The 20,137-nt window shown below is 38.9% G+C and overlaps 1 protein-coding gene across 1 annotated transcript in view; it reads left to right on the top strand.

Moving 5' to 3' along the window:
• Positions 1-20,137, top strand: part of CRISPLD1 (cysteine rich secretory protein LCCL domain containing 1) — a 57,365-nt gene that overhangs the window by 20,165 nt on the left and 17,063 nt on the right. Inside the window, exons 3-11 of the mRNA XM_006270615.4 lie at positions 7,404-7,522; positions 7,662-7,794; positions 11,278-11,393; positions 13,632-13,732; positions 16,134-16,313; positions 16,421-16,481; positions 16,591-16,657; positions 18,117-18,247; positions 20,087-20,130. Coding sequence (XP_006270677.1) covers positions 7,404-7,522; positions 7,662-7,794; positions 11,278-11,393; positions 13,632-13,732; positions 16,134-16,313; positions 16,421-16,481; positions 16,591-16,657; positions 18,117-18,247; positions 20,087-20,130 — 952 coding nt within the window. The remainder of the gene's footprint in view (positions 1-7,403; positions 7,523-7,661; positions 7,795-11,277; positions 11,394-13,631; positions 13,733-16,133; positions 16,314-16,420; positions 16,482-16,590; positions 16,658-18,116; positions 18,248-20,086; positions 20,131-20,137) is intronic.

Here is a 20,137-nt window from a genome sequence, read left to right as displayed (position 1 = left end):
TCCCCATATTTTTGCTATAGTGAGTAGGGATAGCTTTGCTTTAGGTCAAGGACAAATATTTTTTGAGCTAGGGCTACGTTGTTTTTTAACTTTTGTATTCTCTTCTGAAAGAAGTCATGAAGTGCATGAAGCCATTTGACAAACAAGAATCACCATTGTTTTTCTGGCCACAGCCTATGCTATTGAAGAGTGCTTTGTTCCTCTGCTTACTGGTTCGTGCAGAGAATAAGCATCTAAGAACATGTGACAGAGCTGGTTTTTTTGATAATTAGGGTTTAGTCCCCATAGATGATCCATTGCATGGGGGTATGCTGTCGAACTTCTATTTAAAGGGAGCGCTTCCGGAACAGATGACTATATCCTTCTTCTACAAGGCACACACAGGACAATTATTTCAGCTTCTGAATGCCATGGAATAATTTAATACCTTGTATGATATGTATACAGGAAAGGAAGATAAGGAATTTGGCATTATTTGGTGATGAAGCAACCTACATACACACACACACAGGCTCTCCGTTTCATGTTTGGATACGAATCCTTCCGCAACTTGATGGCACTCTCTTTTTATTTTATGCTCTATTTTATAACTGGGTTTCATTCTGGAAGGTGGGATTATCTGGTGAATGGATTGGCCTGCTGAGGAGCTAAATTATGTAATGCAATTAAATGACGTAAGCTCTTAGAGAGAAGAAACTATTCCTTTCAGATTTCAAGCTAAAATTTTTCATTTTTAAAACAAACGTTTCACGTACGGCAAGATTATTTTAACATCATTCATGGATGCATTCACTTATGAAGATGTCATGACACATATTTTCACAGACAGTCCCTGATGTTTATCATTGGTGAGACAGTTCCCATAACCTATTAAGAGACTGCAGACATTTTGCGAACATAGTGAAATGAAAATTGCCTAAAACTTCAGGCACCGTATTCTTTCTACAGTAGTCTAAAAATTACTTATGTTGTCAGTGCTATTTATAAGAAAGCAGTTGATAAATGATGCACATAATACATAACTAAAGTATAACATTTTATAATAGATCAAACATTAAAAGGACTTACCTTTCTTGGGTCAAATTTTGATAACCTCGTATTTTTGGCAGTTATTACTGTGAATTTTTTTAAAGGAATAAATGAAAACTAACTGTGATTTGGATATATAGCTCATTGGAAAAATTGGTGTTTTGGGATTTAATTTTTTTTCCTGGTATAAATTTTAGATTTTTTCTCAAAAAGAATGATTCAATATAACACCACCAAGGATCAGTTTGTCAATTTTCAGGTGTTTGAATTTGTGATGGAAAAGCATATATCTTTGAGGAAACAAGTAACCTTCCAAAAAATGTTGAAAATCAAGTTTTCCATCAAAAACATTAACCAAAAAATTGACCAGCCCAACTCTAATTGTCACTTAATTTTCTAGTATGTATCATAGACTGAGGAACCAGAGGAGTTTCTCTTCTGTAATCTGTTTTTTCTTGTCAGTAAGGATAATGGGTAGGACCTGGGAAGGGCAATGATAGCATGTATTTAATGGAGAAACCTCCAGGCTAGAGGAGCCAAGAGGGAAGCCACACCATGAGAGATGCAACATGAGTAGTCCTCACTGATGCTAACTGAGGGCATAACCACAGCATAGAAAGTAAAGCTCGTATGAAGATCCTCCCTGAGCTTCAGGCATTCTAGACAGCATAGACAATTGGACATTCAAACGGAGTGATTTTTGTAAGGTATGCTCATTTATACACTGAGTTAGAAACCACTCTAAGATCACTAATTTTGTTGCAGAGTAAGATACCTGCTAATGCTGGCTATCTATTTTATTTGCTGACTACATCTTTCAACTCCCAATCTAAGCTCCTCATCCTCTCTGTCACCTAATAAATGTGCTGATCCCTGGTTTTCCGCTTGATAACTTCAGAACTCCAATCTGTTTTACTGGTGCTGGAGTTGCTCTGATATGGAACAGATGGGTGATTGTTTTCCTGAAGAGCTCCTGTGAGTGTCTTTAAGATTTTATATGAAAATAGAATCCAGACATTTTGCATCAAGGCCATTACTTTGTTGCCAAAAAAACAAATCATCAAGTTGGGGATGGGTGTCAGAATGTGGCCCTTTATAAAGACATGGCCCCAATCCCAGGTTAAATTTTGTCTGTTTTAAGCTGCTGTTCCCGGGTAGAGCCATCCTTATCTCTTCAGATCCAAAGTCCAGAGTATCTCACATATGTGAGGGGAATGTGTGATGTTGTAAAGCTACCACAATGCCTTGTCCTAAGTGCTGGGGAGCAGGGCATGATTGCATGGTATGTGTGAGGTATCCCTGCATTTTACCAATCCGCAGCTGTTGGAATGTTTCCTTGGAGCTGTTTTCAGCTGGTTTTAGGTAAATCAGATCAATCCATTGGCAATTCCTTGACTGAAGTATGATCTCTACCACAGCTCACTTGTTGGTCTTGAAGTGATATAAGAGTCAATCCTAAGAATCACAGATCCATCCGCAGAAGTCATGGGTATTTTTGCAGGGGTGAATAGGCTGCAGGATGAGATTCATTTCCTTTTCCTTTCTCTCCCTTTTCTGCTTCAAGGGCAAGTTGATTTACCTTGAAATGGGCTGTTTGGTTGAAGGTGTGGTGCCATTGGATTCAGCTGTCAGTTGTGGGAGCCAGTTGTTTCTCAAGTCTTGATGGTGGCATTCATTTTCAGGAGGTATGCCTTCAATGTGTCTTTGTAGCATTTTTTCTGGCCACCACAAGATCTTAGGCTGTTAGTAAGCTGGGAGCAGAGTACTTGTTTTGGGAATTGAGACTCAGGCATATGCACACTCAGTCCAGTCCAGTGAATGTCCAGTCCAATGAAGTTGCTACTTGAGGATCACTGGCTCAAAGCTGGTAGCATTGGTTTCAGCAAGGATGCTGGCATTTGTGTTGCAATCTTCCCGTTTGATGCGAGGAAGATAGAGGCAACAGTGATACCTCTCCAGGCTCTTGCGATGACAATGATAGGTCATCCAAGTTTCACATCTGTAGAGGAGGGTGGGGATAATGACTGCATTGTAGATCTGGATCTTGGTATCTTTTTGGAGATCACAATGAATAAAGACATACCAAAGCAATTTCCCAAAAGAGACACTTGCACACCAGATCCTGTGCTGGCTCTCCTCATCAATGTTCATTCTGAAAGACGTGGCTACTGAAGTAGGTAAGTGCTCAACTACCTCCAGGATCTTCCCCTCAATGGTAATTTGGGGAGTGGATCACAATCATGGGCCAAGGCTGGCTGATAGAGCACCATAGTTCTCGATATTGAGAGAGAAGCCCAAAATTTGGTAGGTTTCTCTGAAAAGTTCTGGAGATTTTCTTGAGTGTGTGCAAGGGTGGCACAGTCCTTGGCATATTGGAGGTCAAGGATGGTTGCTTTGAGTACTTTGTTCTTTGAGTGAAAATGACCTAGGTTGAAGGGCCCTCCAAGATCAGGGAGTGCAAGGGATTTCTTTACACCTACTCTACTTAACCATACAAAATGTTTTTCAGTTGAAGTTGAGGTTGTAACGCAAATACTGAAAGAAAGTGTGCATTCCTATCTTTGACTGGGTAAGTAGGGTGGAGTAGAGAGGATATTTGGTAATGTGGACAAAACAGAGCAGAGAATAGTATTCCGTGCCTCCTAGCCAGAAAGTATTTGAAAAATGGAAACACTACAGAAGCTTTTTTGAAGACGCCTTCCAATCTCAACAGTATCCTGGAGTCTTGATGTTCATCTGTCATGGCTGGTGACAATGAATGATGTATTTTAATCAAAGTCTATCATTGCAGAGACTTGGTTGGCCTGTTCATCATTATCAGAAGAAATTTTTGCTCTTTTTTTGCAAAAAAATTTTGCAAAAAAAATGTTTGTAACAGACTAAGTAGATTGGTTTTTGCAATAAGCCACAATTTAATTTTGGAATAGCTGCATAAAGTATTTGCATTTCTAAAAATAAAATGGCAAAAATACCTTGCTGTGGGAAGACATTAACGGGTCTTTGGACAGAAAGCTTAATATGATTCTGAGTGTCTTTAAAGATTAAAATATAGGTTAGTTTAATTTAAATACAGACTATTGAAGACATACATGCAAAGGAAAATTATATTGTTGATTTTGCATTAGTGCAAAGCACGACTCCATTTAATAAAATATAAAGATCCATTTAATAAAACCACTCATATGGGTAATTGTTTAGAATATAAGTTGGATTTAAATTGAACTGGGCAAAGGATTCAGAATATATACAAAGCAGCTTGAACCAGCCATTTTCAAGTTCACTGAACTAAATCTAAATATTGAAAAAAATGAGTAAAATTCAACATTGTTGCATTTTTCCAGGTCACATAGCAGTGGAACAATTCAGTGATGTTATTTTTGCGTATAACTATGTCATGACTCCATTTGAGTGTAGGAACTGTACTAGTGTTGAATTTTATAAAGCAAAAGAGCTAGATATGACTAATGGAAATCAGATAGTTACATGTTTTTGGAGGACTGATATGATAAGGAGGGAAAGAAAATATGTTGATTTAGTAAGGAGAAAAATTAAAATCTTGTAATACATGTAACTCTAACTAGAAATGGTAGGATAAGAAGAAGAGTAATTTAGAACATCTTTCAAAATTTCCTGACTCTGACATTTATTAAAATATGTTCTCATGGAAAGTGAGGAATCTTTATTGCTTATGACATTTAAATCTCGATTGGGCCAAGTGCATGTCCTACATGTCCTTTGGTGGCAAAAGACTGAACAACAGATCTCTGACAGGGCCCAGCAGGTCTATAGAAAAGCTACCATTGACTGCAATGGGCTTTGTAGTCCATATAGACGACGTGTAGGGGGGGTGGGGGGAGGCACATCCCCCCCACCCCGAGGTTGGCCGCCGCCAGCTTCTGAGGGCAGTTGCTGCTGGCACCTGTCCCCCCTCCTTGCCACCAGCATGGCTGGTGGCGTCTGTGGGTGGTCCTTGCTTGTTGCTTGCTGCTGCCTCTCCCCCTGCCCGCTGCCGACACTGTGTGTGGCAGCTGTGGGCGGTCCCTGCTGGCTGCCATGGTGCCCCTCCAGTTGCGGGAGGCACCAGTTGTTCATGGCAGTCCACAAATAATTTACTTGAAAAGTCCCCTTCATCATTAATATCCTGTATTCAGTTATAATAAATATTAGAGTTTGGGGATCCAAAGTTATTTTTAAAATGTCTTATGGATACACTGATAAGAAAAATGGTCCAAGACAAGTCAAGTCACCACATCATAGATATCTTGAAAATAAATTTTCATTTTGAGAAACACGATTTGGAGAATAGAAAAACATATATAATTTTCATTGAGATGGGAGATATAATGCATTAGATTTGTAACATATGTGACAATATGTCAGTTGTTCTCAACCTTTTTGGAGTCATGGCACCCTGCACTGAACTTGAGGCACCCCTTCATAACTTTTGTGAAATGAGTGCATACAGTTTCAAAAACTAATTTTATATATCTGTGCTTATTTCCTTGCAGAATGGCTGGGCAGTGGAGACAGGAGAATGGACAGGCAGGGACAAGCCTGAGCTCATGCTTATCTGTTTATTTCCTCACACCTGGTGTCACCTTCAAAGGGTCTCCATAGCCCAGGCACCTTGGTTGAGAATCACTACAACATGATATGGCACATGTTATTTCACTGTGACATTTCTGTGTTCATCTCTAGTTTAGAGCTTTCCATTTTTAACTATGCAAAAGATTTTTATATGGCAGCTCCAGCTTCTGTGGGGGAAATAGAATAAGGAAAAATTGATTTCTTTTTTATTTTGATAGCTCATGCTCTTTCCCAAGAAACTGGTAGACTAAACATACAACATAATTATTTTGTCTTCCATCAATTAACTTAATTGCTTCCTGGAAATGTTGCAGTTTCTTGATATGAAGAACTTCCATTTCAGCCAGTCAAGGCAACCTTTTAGCTACCTGGAAGCCATTTCTCTAAATTTCAGCTAGGATACATGAGAAGTCAGGCAGCAGTAAGAATGCTAGACCTAAAAAAGGAAATTTTCTCTTCCAGTTTGAGCAAATTCTCTTCTAAAACTGGTATTTTGCCTGATCTACCACTGCACAGAGAAACACGTACACAAGGTGGTATAGTCTTTACTAATGATATATACATTTCAGAAAAGGTGACTTGCATTTCTCTTTCACTTACAAGCCAGTTCAGACAAATACTTCTATAGGATATTATGAAAAACAGACAAAAAGTAATATATAAGTTGGTTTTGTCAGTTTATTTTACTTCTGTTAAATGTGTTAGAATTTAACGGAAATCTCTTGCCTTACTGATATGCAGTGTTTTGTTTCACATGCTGAATATATTCTATTTTACCAGCTTAACTGTACTCCCAGACACAGGCATTTATTTAGATGTTGAAAGCATGCCGTGTTCCATAAATACTTTGTTTCACTGTATGTTATTTTAACATGAACTAATTATGAAAAAGGATAAAATTTTAATTTCTGATAAACTATTGGTTTAGGGAACTAAAGTTTTATGTTGAAAGAGGGCAGGATAATACTTTGGGCTAAAGTTATTTGCCTATTGCTAAAAATGAAATCTCACAAAATAAAAAGGTACCACGTTTCACCTAGAAAGCTGAACTAAGACTGTCACTTTAATAGTTTATCTTTCAGATATTCCACGATGTTGCTGTATTTTGCTTCTAGAGGAATGTTTCAGTGGGAAAAAATAATGTTATAAAAATACAGGCATGTCACATCAAATGCGCATTTAATTTTCGCAAATTCAACCATACGCAGGTGGGGAGTGGGGGCTGGCCTTAAGTCTGCACATGACGCTGCCGCTTACCTGAAGGCCTGGCCACCACCACGCTGCCAGCAGTGACTGCCTCTGCCTCCAAAACCCCCGTTGCTGCCATGGAGCTGTGCCCAGAGCTGTGTGGCCGGCTGCCAAGCATGGTGGTAGCTGGGCGTCATGCAGCCATCCTCACCACCACCCCACACTGCACCACTGCCGCCGGCCACACAGCTCTAAGCGCGGCTCCACGGCAGCGGCGGGAGGTTTTGAAGGCAGAGGCAGTCACCGTTGGCACGGTAATATACAATTTCACTATACACGATTTTCGCCTTTACACGCTGCCTTTAGAACGTAACCCTTGCGTAAGATGTGACATCCATTTTTATGCAGTTGTATAAAGATGCTTTTCTTAAAAAACCCAAATGGGACATCACAACATTAAAGGAGTCCTCTTAATTGAGGGAATGGGGAGGAACAGGAAACTTATGAATAAATAGCTTTGGTGAGATTTATGAAATACACAGAATATCCAGGAAATGTACCTAAGAAGCATGTACCTATTTCTTTCTTTTAAACTATAGTCATGGGATGTAGAGCTGGAGAGATCTGCAGAATCCTGGGCGGAAACTTGTCTGTGGGAACATGGACCTGCGAGCCTTCTTCCATCAATTGGACAGAATTTGGGGGCACACTGGGGAAGGTAGTTCAAGATACCATAAATATACCACAAACAGTTTTTTTTTAACCTTGTTTGCTATGTAAAACTCAAGTGAGACAATACTGTATAACTTTTCAGGTTTGTTGTGCAATGATTTGAAGAATTGCTTTTGGTTTTATAGGTATAGGCCTCTGACATTTCATGTCCAAGCGTGGTATGATGAAGTGAGAGACTTTACCTACCCTTATCCTCATGAATGCAACCCGTATTGTCCTTTTAGGTGTTCTGGTCCTGTCTGTACTCATTATACACAGGTATGTTTGGGGATTTTTTTATGTTTTTTCTTTTACTATCAAGAAAATTGTATGCCTCCAAGGTATAGAAAATCATATTGATTTTAAAAGTAAATATGTCCCTGTGTTGGTGGTTTGTGGCTATTGAAAGTTATGTTTACATGCCTCATCTGGTCTAAGTCTACACATGGCTTAGAATGGGATTGTGCTGCATTTCTGTGGAATTCTTACACATCTAGAATGGATATGAATTCTGTCACCTCAACCCAGGCAGGGATTCCCCAGAAAGCCCAATAATCAGGCAGAATGAGTGCAAAATACTGCCATTCAGTACACTCTGCAAATGGCATATTCTGCACTCAGAATATGCCATTGGTGCATCTAACCAAGACACTGACTGCGTAGTAGATTCTTACTACTGCGAAGTAGTGTCGCGTGACATAATGCTACTGTGCAGTAGTAACAAGCTACTGTACAGTAGTAATGAGCTACTGCAGAGCAGTCAGCATCACCAAAAAGCCCTTTGGGGATGCTACTGTGCAGTCATTTAGTGTATACAAATACTAAATGACTGTGCAGTAAGAACTGCATAGTCAGCATCTTGTGTAGACATGGCCACTAAAAGGAAATATGCAATAAGAATGTATAATGAGTAAAAGAAAGCTTTGTCTTATGACTAATCAGGGACAGCCACTATATAGGGAACAAATTATGACTCTTTTATAATAGTAATGACATTTTCGAAATGGCATAGAACCTTCTGTGCTTTGTGCTGACCCTGTCAACATCCAAAAGATGATGTGGACAGAGGAGAATAAACTCTTTCATTTCCTATCTACTTGCCTTAAAACTGATAGATAACTTCAAGTGCAACCCAGATTTGCCATGTATCAGATAAACTTATTTAACAAGGAGACTAAGTATAATGGTGTTATACTCTAGAAAGTTAAATGCAAGGATTTTTACAGCACATTGGGTGCATCTACATGAGATTCTGACTGCACAGTAGCTGAAAAATGCTGTGCAGTAGCGTGTCACGGCATGGACAGTGCTCATATGCTACTGCGCAGGATTATTAGGCTACTGCACAGTAGGATCACTTAAAAGGCATTTGCCAGTGTACTGTAGTTACTGTGAACGTATTTAGTGTTTGCTAATACAAGTACTAAATAAATGCACAGTAATGACTGTTCAGTAGCGTCTCATGTAGATGCTTCTAGAGTCACAAAAATAACCAAACAAGAAAATACAAAGTTGTTAAAATTATATTTACTCAGTTGGTACAATGTTCCAAAGAATTCTTCTCCTTTAAAATGTTTTTTAGTTCCCCGAATCTACTTTTCTTGTATTTTCCTAGAATATTGAACATGCTTCAATCAAGTCTTGATCTAGGAATTCATGTGTCATCTAATAAAAAAAACGCAAAAAATTGTGTCAGCCTTGTTACTTCAAAAAGTCCATCATGCTCAATCCTGAAATTTTTAATACAACCAACTATATATCTACCTGTTAACCACTCCCTACCGTTTTGACTAATGTGCATTCACATCTTTAGACAGATGTCCAGAAGCATTCAGAATATTTTTAACTTCAGTTTGTTATTATGGGGTACTCAGAAGACACTATTTTTCTTACAAGTAACAATATATGTGTGTCCATTTTTAATGTTAAAATACACTGATCACTGAAGTCTTCATTTATGCATTTGATTAAAACTCCCATAATTTTTCTGTCTTCATTACATGCAGGATTCCCACTGTGTTAATGCTCTTCATGCATGGGTATTTTTGCACAGCATCTATCCAAGCCTTTAGTTTTGGATGTTCAAAAGGTTTAAGAGAATTAAAAATGCAACTTCCACTAATTAAAAGGGTATTGGGTACCTAACTGCTTAGACTTTGAAAAACTCAGTCTTAGTCTTTCAGGTTGTTTCAAGAGCTCTGTAATGAGTTCTTTTTAATAGCTGAGTGAACTGTAATAACATGAAAAGCGTAATTGTTAAAATCTGTGATCTGTAGCAGATTTGAATCTTTTCAGTTCATGAAATCCTGTTAACAGTTCAATTACTCATATCATTTCCTTCTATTAATTATTGGCTGTCATCCATCTAATCTATTTATCTAATTAATTGCACATTTCTCTTGGACCTTACATTTTGGTTGTATACAACAGCCCAGCTTTTTTCAGTTCCCCAATTTTTTTTTTTTTTAAAAACTCTGTTCTTCAAAGAAGACTCTTGCATCTTTGTAAACAGTTGTTCCATAATCAAACACATATACCACTTACCTAAAATAACAACCATAAATGTTGTATCAATATAAAACTTTTCCTTCTAACAAGAAATATAACTTAATAATTTATTAGCTGTGATAAATTTGTGTAGCTGTAGTGATGTAATTGAAACAAGACAGATGAATACTATGCAGAAATGTGACAGAAATTATCCAGTCTTCATATGCTTCAGTACTGAATATAAAAAAAAAATAATAATAGTTGTGGTTCATGCATGAATATTCTCTTTGTCCATTACTTGTATGTGTATGAATATAAGGAAGAAAAATTAATACTTTTGCATAATGTGTCTGTCCTGCTACATAGAACCACTCCCAGGCTTGCCCCTTTAGCTCACTCTTAACCGTTAAATTAATTTAATGCATAGTAAAGTGTCACCCTCTACATGTGTGTTACAATTAGTGCACATGAGATTAATTTACTCTGGCATAGGATAGTCCCATCAGACACAGGTGCTATCCTAGTTTGCAGTAAAGTACTGTGCTTAAACACATGTGTAAATGGTGATATTGGGTGTCTGTAGATGAAACAGAGGCCCTAAATTGAAGTGGTGGATTTTAAAAATCATGGCTTCAATTTTGGGCTGATTAAACCTCCATGTCATGCACATACCTCACTGATTTACCTGCCCCTCTGACAGGGAGGAAGAGGCGAGCTGCTGGTGGGCTCCTGCAAAGTCATGGAGCTGCACGGAGCCTGGTGCTTCGCAATGCAGCTGTAGGGGCAGCAAACTAAAACTCCTCTAAGGAGTCTTAGTTTGCTGCACCCCAAGTCATTTAAGGTGCATTACGCTGCCAAATTTCCTACGGTGGCTGGTATTAATGCGCAATACACCGCTGATACATGCAAACACCGATGCCATTAAAGCGGTGAGAAAACATTTAGCCCACTTTGAAGTGCCATGCACATATGCATCTCATTTTGTCTACACACAGCCATTGGGATTAGTTTACTCTGGTTTAAATTGAGCCAGACTATATTCAGTCACATTGATTGCATGCGTAGATGTACCTCTTCTGTGTTTTCTGTGTGATGCCTGAGCTAAGTAACGTGGACAGAGGTGGGTGGCTCATGTGACTGGGAGTTGCTAAGGGGAAGTCTTCAACTCAAAATAGAGTTGTAGGCATACACTTATAGTTCAGTATTTCATAGATAATTTGGTTTATTTTTGATTAGCATTTGACTTTTACATGCCTCTTTCTTGTCATGTAGGTGGTATGGGCCACAAGTAGCAGAATAGGTTGTGCTATTAACTTGTGCCATAACATGAACATCTGGGGACAGATTTGGCCGAAAGCAGTCTACCTAGTGTGCAATTATTCTCCTAAGTAAGTATACATATTATGAGGGCACTCTAAATTATATTGAAAGGGAAAAGCAATTTATAATCCAGGAGATAACCCAAGAGAAAGTAACTCTAAATTTTCTATTTCTGTGCTACTACAAAACGAAGCATTGTTCCCAGTGCTGCCTTGGCTAAATCAAGACTTTTCTGACTTCTGGAGCCTTAGCTGTCCAAATTTACTAGTGCTCCAGGGTCAGAGATCTCTATTGTCGTTTGATGGTATTTATCATTTTGTCTGGAAAGTTAATGTACCTCTCCATTCTTATTTTAGAGGCTATGTAACATTATTACCATTTAGAAAGCATATCATGCTTAGGGTCACATATTGTCCTCAGGTGGCTGGCAAGCTATTCCACTTAAGACAGCAGGATTCCTGTTGTTTTATGATAAGGTAATTTAGGGCCATAGTCAAGCTTGTTCCATAGGCACCTACATGGGATTTAATGGAATTTAGGTGCCTAAGTTCCAAAACCTAATATAGATTGACCTTGTTGCAGCAGTCACAACATATAACCGGTTTCTAAACTATTTGATGTCTCCACCTTGGACTTCAGAGTTACTTAAGTGCTTTTACTTGGGCATCTATGCATATGCAGAAGTGATTCAGTTTGATCAACTAGGCATCTAACACTTGCCTAAACACTTTTGCTGGGGGGGTGGGGATACCTAACTCTACTTAAGTCTCTGGGAGGCCAGTCAGTAAGGTATACTGTGAGCGTGTGGGCCTGTCTTACACCATCAGCATTCAGTTCAGTTCAAAATGGTGATGCTTAATTTTTGCTTAATAGCTAGTGGCTAGACCACTTAGAATCACAGAATCAAAGAAAGTTAAGGTTGGAAGGCACCTCAGGAGGTCATCTAGTCCAGCCCCCTGCTCAAAGCAGAACCATCACCAACTAGATCATCCCAGCTAAAGTTCTGTCTGGCTGGGTCTTGAAAACTCCAAGGATGGAGATTCCACCACCTCTCTGGGTGCTTTACTATCCTCCTAGTGAGAAAATTCTTCCTAATATCTAACCTAAACTTCTCTTGCTGCAACTTGATACCATTGCTCCTTGTTCTGTCATCTGCCACCACTGAGAACAGTCTAGCTCTATCTTCTTTCGAACCCCCTCTTCAGGTAGTTGAAGGCTGCTATTAAATTCCCTCTTAGTCTCCTCTTTTTAAGACTAAATAATCCCTGTTCCTTCAGTCGTTCCTCATAAGTCAGGTGCACCAGCTCCCTCATGATTTGTGTTGCCTTCTGCTGGACTCTCTCCAATATCTCCACATCCTTTCTGTAGTGGGGGCCCAAAACTGTACACAGTACTCCACATGTGGCCTCACCAGTGCTGAATAGAGGGAAATAATCACTTCCCTTGACCTACTGGCAACACACCTACCAATGCATTTGGTAAGGCAACACACCTACCAATGCATGTATGCTCTTGGCCATGGCAACAAGGGCACACTGCTAGCTCATATTCAGCTTATTGTCCACTGTAACCTCCAGGTCCTTTTCTGCAGAGCTGCTGCCCAACCAGTCAGCCCCCTGCCTGTACTGGTGCATGAGATTGTTCCATCCTAAGTGCAGGACTTTGCACTCATCCTTCTTGAACCCAATGAGATTCCTTTTGGCCCAATACTCAATTTGTCTAGGTCACTCTGAATCCTAGCCCTACCCTCCAGTGTACCTACTACTCCCCTCAGTTTGGTGTCATCTGCAAACTTGCTGAGCGTGAATTCTATGCCACTTGCGCAGGAAATGGAAGGCCTGGGTTACAGGCCCACATTAGCCTGAGGGAATCTAAACCAACGTGTCCCAATTCCTAATCATGATAGAATAAGTTGGGTGGGTAACTCCCTTCTGTTGAAGCTGGACTTCTGATGGACCAAGAATGCAAGAGTCATGGATCCAGAAGGAGAACAGTCAAGATGGAATGTGACTCTGTAGCTAGTGGTTAAGGCACTGCCTTGGTAGAGGGGAATTTTGAGTTCCAGTCACTGTTCCCAAGTTTGTTATGCATTTTACATTAGGTAGTCACTGGATAAAAAACAAAACTAATCCTGGCATCAGGAACTACTCTCTGCACTCAAGTTGAGTGTTTTAACCACTAGGCTACCAAGTCAGGCTTCATCTTGCTTGATGTCTCTGGATTTCTGTTGAATTAATAGTTACTATTAAAGATGTATATTTATTTATTTAGGCATATTTTACTAATTAAAATTACTATTTTTTAAGGGGCAACTGGTGGGGTCATGCTCCTTATAAGCATGGTCACCCCTGTTCTGCATGTCCACCTAGTTTTGGAGGAGGCTGCAGAGAAAATCTTTGCTACAGAGGTATGTATCATTTCAAGAAAAGGAGCTGTGATTATGATGTGTGGATGGCTAGCAAAATATAATCCTTTTTCATTATTCATTTTGCTGTAAGATAGTGATGTGTACTCTATTATGATTTCCTCTAATAATGTAAAAGTTGCCCAAGACAAAATATGGGTGGTCTTTAATGGCCTAAGTCCCAAATTGTGATTCAGAAAACCATCTCAGTAGCTCTCTAATTCCAGAGAGGCTTTAATTGCAAGGTACTTCTTCCCTCTCCCTCCCCCCCACCTCTTTTTTCTTTTTTACCTGAAATTACTTTGGTCCACAGAACTGTGTTTCTCTACATGTCCAGAACTGCCACTGGTCTGAGCTCCTGAGTACGTAAGTCCGTTTGGGACCAAAAACTAAGCAGAGTGGCACTCTGTTTGGAAACTCGCACTATCTCAGCAAAATAAGCAAAGGAGAGTCTATAAAGAAAAGCAGGATGCTGGCAGCAAAAATAACTTATTCATTCCAGGGAAATGCTTCGTTATTAGGAACCTACTTCATTCCAGCATGCTTCGTTATTAGGAACCTACTTAAATTGCGGGGAGACAAGGGTTTCTCATGGCGTGCTCACAGCATGCAGAGCAATTTTGCAGGCATTTTGCAGCAGTTCTGTCCCTCAGTGCTGATTGGTGGAGAGGCTGTGGCAGGGAGGGGAATGACAAGAAGGCAACTGCCATCTTGACTGCTGGCTGCCCTTCATGCCACCCCACCCCTTGGCGCTAATTGATGGAGAGGTCCTAGCAGTGTGATGAGTGGGCAGCCACCATCTTGTCTGCTGCCCTTTGTGCTGCTCTGCCGGTGGGCACCTTCCCCACTGGCAGCAAGAACTGCTGGCTCCCCCTGGGGAGCCAGAATTTTATTTATTTATTTTTGTTGATTTTGCGGATTTTATGGACAATCTTGGATTTTGTGGTTTCCACGAAATCAATGAAAACACAGATTATGTAGGTCCATATCCATTAGTACCTTCTGTAATTTTCAGTTTTCAAAATTTTATTAGTGAGATTTTATAATATTAGAATGTAGCATATTATGACAACATTTTTTTTTACAGCGGATTTAGGCAATCATTTTTATTAATACTTTTGAAACATAAACACACTGTATATCACTTTTCTAGAATATTCCTAGGTTGTACCTTAATCTAGGTAGCTAAATAAGGAATTTAGGCCCCTAGCAGGCTTTACATTTATCACATGATTAAAGTAATAATTGTGCAATAATTAAAATATACCATATGTTCAAGTAATTTATCATATAATAAAATGGGGAGCCATCTATAAAAAATGATGAACCAGCTTCAAAAATGTTAACTCTTTAAATGTGGAACATCTTTGTAGTTTGTTTATATTGTGCTTTAATTTGAATATGTGGCATGTTACACATGGACCATCCCAGCATCCCAAGATGCTTCCTTCAGTCCCCCACCTTGGCCCCTGCAGCACCCTGTAGGGGTTATGCTTTCCCTTCTCCTGCCTCCCTCCTGTGAGTAAAATGGGGCTGTGCAAAGGGAGAATTCATCATTCCTCACAGAACTGGGATGACGAACTAATCAGCATGGGAGGAAGCTATTCCCTCAGGGATTGATTCTCTCCACTCCCTACCCCGTCCCGCCCTCTTCAATACCTTTGGGATTCTGGGCTGAAGGTGGGTTCCTTAAGTTTCCCAGGGCATCTGCAGCATAGAATACAGGGGTGATCTTTAAAGCTTCTAGCCTGTCTGCAAACCAGGATCTCAGACTGTTTTTGCTTGATGCTTAAAGAACATGCCTGCAGTCTGGGATTCAAGAGCAATGGGCAATGGTGCTCCAGGATCCTGGGTGACCTAGATCCCAGGCTCCAGGCACCTACCCCTGGAACTTTAAATGGCTCACAACCTTTCAGTGTGCCTTTCTAGATCACAGACCAGCTCCTCTGTCAGTAGAGGGAGCTATGGAGCATCCCTCTATTGTCCCCTGTGTGGAGAGTGTGCCTTTGTCATACTCCACATAGGGGGCTTTAAAAATGGGGCTGCCCATAGTGCTCTACAAACTTTATAGTGTTATGAAAGCAATGCTTCCCATGGGCCTTAGGTACAGGAATGAATATCTCTAAAAATTAGCAGAATTGGCTTTAAAGTCGCTAAGCTTTTGAATATTGTGTGTAAACTACACGCACAGCATTGAATCAATGGAAAGTCTCATGGCTTCAGTGAACATTAGATCAAGCTTTTCTCTTGTCCATCCATCTTGAAAAACTGTTCCATAAACCCAAACCATTATAAGCATAATTAAATGAATGATGTCACAAGTATTTTTATCCATCCTTTTTTTCCCAAAAATGGAATGTTATTTATTGAGGAGATTATTTGTTTAATTCATTCTCTAAAACAGAAGGTTCAGACAGACACTACTCTCCACATGAACCCGAGGAGGAAACCAATGAGATTGAACGGCAGCGATCCAAAGTGCAAGAAACAACCTCACAAAGTCGATCAAGAACCCATTCCCCTTCAGGCTCTATGGGGATTGATGACACTGAGAAAAATGAAGTAATAAGCACACAGCAAATGTGTAAGGAGTTTTCATTGTTTGCATGCGGTCAACAAATTTAGACCAAATAGTAAATAACTTAAATAACTTTAAGGTATATTAATTACATTTATTTTTGTATGTTTTAGCCCAGATTGTTTCATGTGAAGTAAGGTTAAGAGACCAATGCAAAGGAACAACTTGCAATAGGTATGTTACATCTTTGCAGCCTCAGATGAAAGCTGTGCGTATATCAGCTAAAATATCTTCCTACCTTTAATCATAGGACCTCAGACTAATTTGTACTTTACATTTCTAGGTATGAATGTCCTGCTGGCTGTTTGGACAGTAAAGCCAAAGTTATTGGAAGTGTACATTATGAAATGGTAAACATGTTTTTAAAATTAGATATGCTATGAATATAATTTTTATTGAAATTCTGTCTTTTTGCATTTGGAATAATAGATGACATGTGGTAGCAGCAAGAATGTATTTTGTAGAGGTTACTGTTTACCAAAAATAAAAAACCTGTCAGAGAGGTTAAGGTTTATCTCAGCTGCATCTAGATTTGCTCCTGAAATTTAACATTTCCAACTTTTATACATGTAAAACCTCACATTTATGCACATAAGCAAGACTTGTTTGTGCAAATCATTTTGATAACAAAAAAAGAGAAAAAACAAAAAAAATAAAACTTGCAAGTACTGTTGAGGGTCAAATACAGGACTCTATGGTGCATACTTATAGACCACTTTGGGGAATCTGATTCTAGCTATATAAGATTAATGCTTAGTTTAAAATATTTGGGCCTTCTTCAACCCACTGGATATTGTGGGCTGTGGGGCAGAGGTGTACTGCTACCCATCATATTCACAGGTGGCAGATAGTGGAATGACCTTCAGGGAAGGTTAGCTGTGAAATAAGCAGGTATAACTCTGACAAATAAGCAGTCATGGACCAAGCAGCAGCAGTACCACCAGGATGTAGTGAGGACAGCAGATGGCAATAGTTTCCCTCCTGAAAAGCCACATATATCCTTTGACAGTGCTGTGACATGGTTAATACAGATTCCCACTATAATAAGCCTGCCCCCAGCCGTGGATCTACAAGTCCTCAGTGGCAGAGCAGGTGGAAGAAGATATTAGAATCTCAGCAGCTTCAAAGATGAATGAAGGCTGCAGTAGAAGGAGATTCCCAGCTGTCTTGGTCTCCTGGCCTTTGGATCATGGCCCTGTTCTGTCAAGAGCTGTGTGGAAGCTGGTGCACAGCAGCTTCTCCACAATGAAATGTCACACAGAGGCCTCTTCCATGCCAGCACATATTGTGGAACATAAAACAAAGTATAGGAAACAGTAGATCCTGTGAACATGAATATACAAGCTTTTTATTTCTCAGTGATGGCAAAATCAAACTTGTCTGTAGAATCTTCAACTCCCATACATTCACCAATAACAGATTTGTAAGGGCTGGATCCTGAATGATGTTCCCACTGCTTTGCCCCATTCTAAGGGCAGGAAGCACCTAAAAAGCTTGGCTTACATGGTTACCTCTCTGTAGAAGAAACCTCAGATGGTGTCAGTGGCATAGTGACCTTTATATCACCTTCCCCATTCCCAGTGAATAGGGTATGGGTAGGAAAAAGCTATGGCATGTGGATTATTTCCATGTTTTGCTGATCCCTGAGTTTCAGAATAAGTCATAGGAGCCACAAGCAGCAAGGCATAAGATTGAGCAGCCTTAAAATTAACAGGAACTTTACAATTGTAATTTTTAAACATTTAAAATAAAATGGAGAATAATTTATTTTTTCTGACATGGGAATGATTTTTTCACTCTGTTTTCCAGCAATCCAGTATTTGTCGAGCTGCTATACATTATGGTATTCTGGACAATGATGGTGGCTGGGTAGATGTCACCAGGCAAGGAAGAAAAAATTATTTCATCAAATCTTATAGAAATGGTGTTCAGTCAATTGGGTAAGTACAATACTGTTATTTTGTATAAGTGCAATGAAAATGTATAAGAATGTTTCCAATTTATTGCATGCTTACATGTGAAATAAGTCCCAATAATAATATTTACCTCATATAGCCTGTTTTATCCTGAAAGACCTGAAAGTACAATATATTTTGGAATACAAGCATCATTTCACTGCACCTGAAAATGTATCCATTCTTTAAAAGCATTCAGGAAAAACAGTACAAAAGCTAGGAGTCAGGAGGTAAAAAAAAAGATAAGTCCAATGGATAAAGCAGAGAAAGTTTATAGTCATAACATTTGACCATTATATTGGATAGATAAATAAGTATTTATTGTTAGATAACCTCAATATTGTAAAAGCTCACATGTAAATGAGTGGTGTATATTGTCACTGAGTTAAACTGTGTTAAACTACTAATGATGTGTAAAGATGGTGAGAACAAGCCTCTCCAAGCAGAATATTTTGTTAAAATTAAGGAAATGGGAACTTTCCCCAGGATACTGTAGCATATTCCTCTCTGCTCATATGAAGTGCCATGCAACCTTTAATAACCCTAACCAGTTCTATTTAGGGGTGAAGCCATCTAATTAAGTGTCTATAAATAAACACAATAAAGATGCATATATCCACATAAAAGTTTAAGTTTTATTACTCAGCAGAAAATACGCCTGTAGGCAAGTTTACAAGTATGTGCTTTGCAAAAAAAAAAAGAATTTGCTAGTGATAGGACAATCTAAAAAACTGAGAATTGAATTCAGAGAATCATGGCATAAATCATATACTTCTTTAAAGACCTTTTGAAGCTTTTGTACACTAAAATAGATGCATATACATGTTAACTTGCAAAAGAAAACAGACAGGAATGGAGTATTTATGTACTGCCCAGTCTGCGTAAGTAAATTTTACTGGATGATGTAGTATCAATGTTATGCTTTTATAATCAAAGGTAGTAGCATTAAATCAATGTTAGCATGAACAAAGTAGCCTCCACCATGATAATGAATATGATTATGATAATGAATACTTAGTTGCTGTCCTTATTCCCTCCTTTGTAATTCACATATGTGTAATTGAAAATTGACAGCAAATAGAATGTTAATAGGTCATTTGCTTGGGTCAGTTTTGAGTAGGTGACTACACTATCAGTCATTACAAGATTCAGATTACCAAAGTCAAATGAGGTAGTCATTTACTTCTTCATTATAAGTGGAATAAAAAATAAAACCAAAGTATCAGGAAGACTGGCATATGAGCTGAGATAGAAAATATTTACCATTTGTTAATATTAACAATTGCTAGATAAAGATTCAAAGAAGATCTTGTAATTATGAACAAGGAAATGTTATGCTCTTGGCTTGCCTAATAAAGATAGCAGTGATAGTGGTAACGTAGAAATGATTCTAAAAAAACAAAATCTAGGTTCTGAAAAATGGCTGACAGGAAGGCTTTCTGAGCCAGCAGTTTCAGGCTGGTGTTCATGGATGGGCGATGACTGCTTCTGCTGATGAACACTCCTGAGCAAAACATAGCCATAGATGCTGGTTTCTGGATTTTAGGTGTGAGATGATTCCATTATTTTCTGTTACTATTGTTATCAAATAGGGACACTGACAAAGCTCAGTGCAAGTTTCACTAATCACTGATTTCATATTGATTTTCACTGTGAATGTAAATTAATTATTTAGTGCAATTACTAGTCACTGCTGTGGGGTCATGATTAGTGGGTCCCAGTGAAGGCTATGTCTGGTATTTGTTCTAGGATTTTGATATCAGTATTCTTAAACGAAAATTAGAGAGGGAAATCTATGATTTTTTCCTATTATTTCTTGTTTAGGAAATACCAGTCTGCTAATTCCTTCACAGTCTCTAAAGTAGCAGGTTAGTG

The sequence above is a fragment of the Alligator mississippiensis genome, chromosome 3 (genome assembly GCF_030867095.1).
Source record: "Alligator mississippiensis isolate rAllMis1 chromosome 3, rAllMis1, whole genome shotgun sequence".
In the NCBI taxonomy this organism is placed as follows: Eukaryota; Metazoa; Chordata; order Crocodylia; family Alligatoridae; genus Alligator; species Alligator mississippiensis.
Note: the sequence above shows the minus strand (reverse complement) of the source record. Positions and strands in the feature narration are given on the sequence as shown.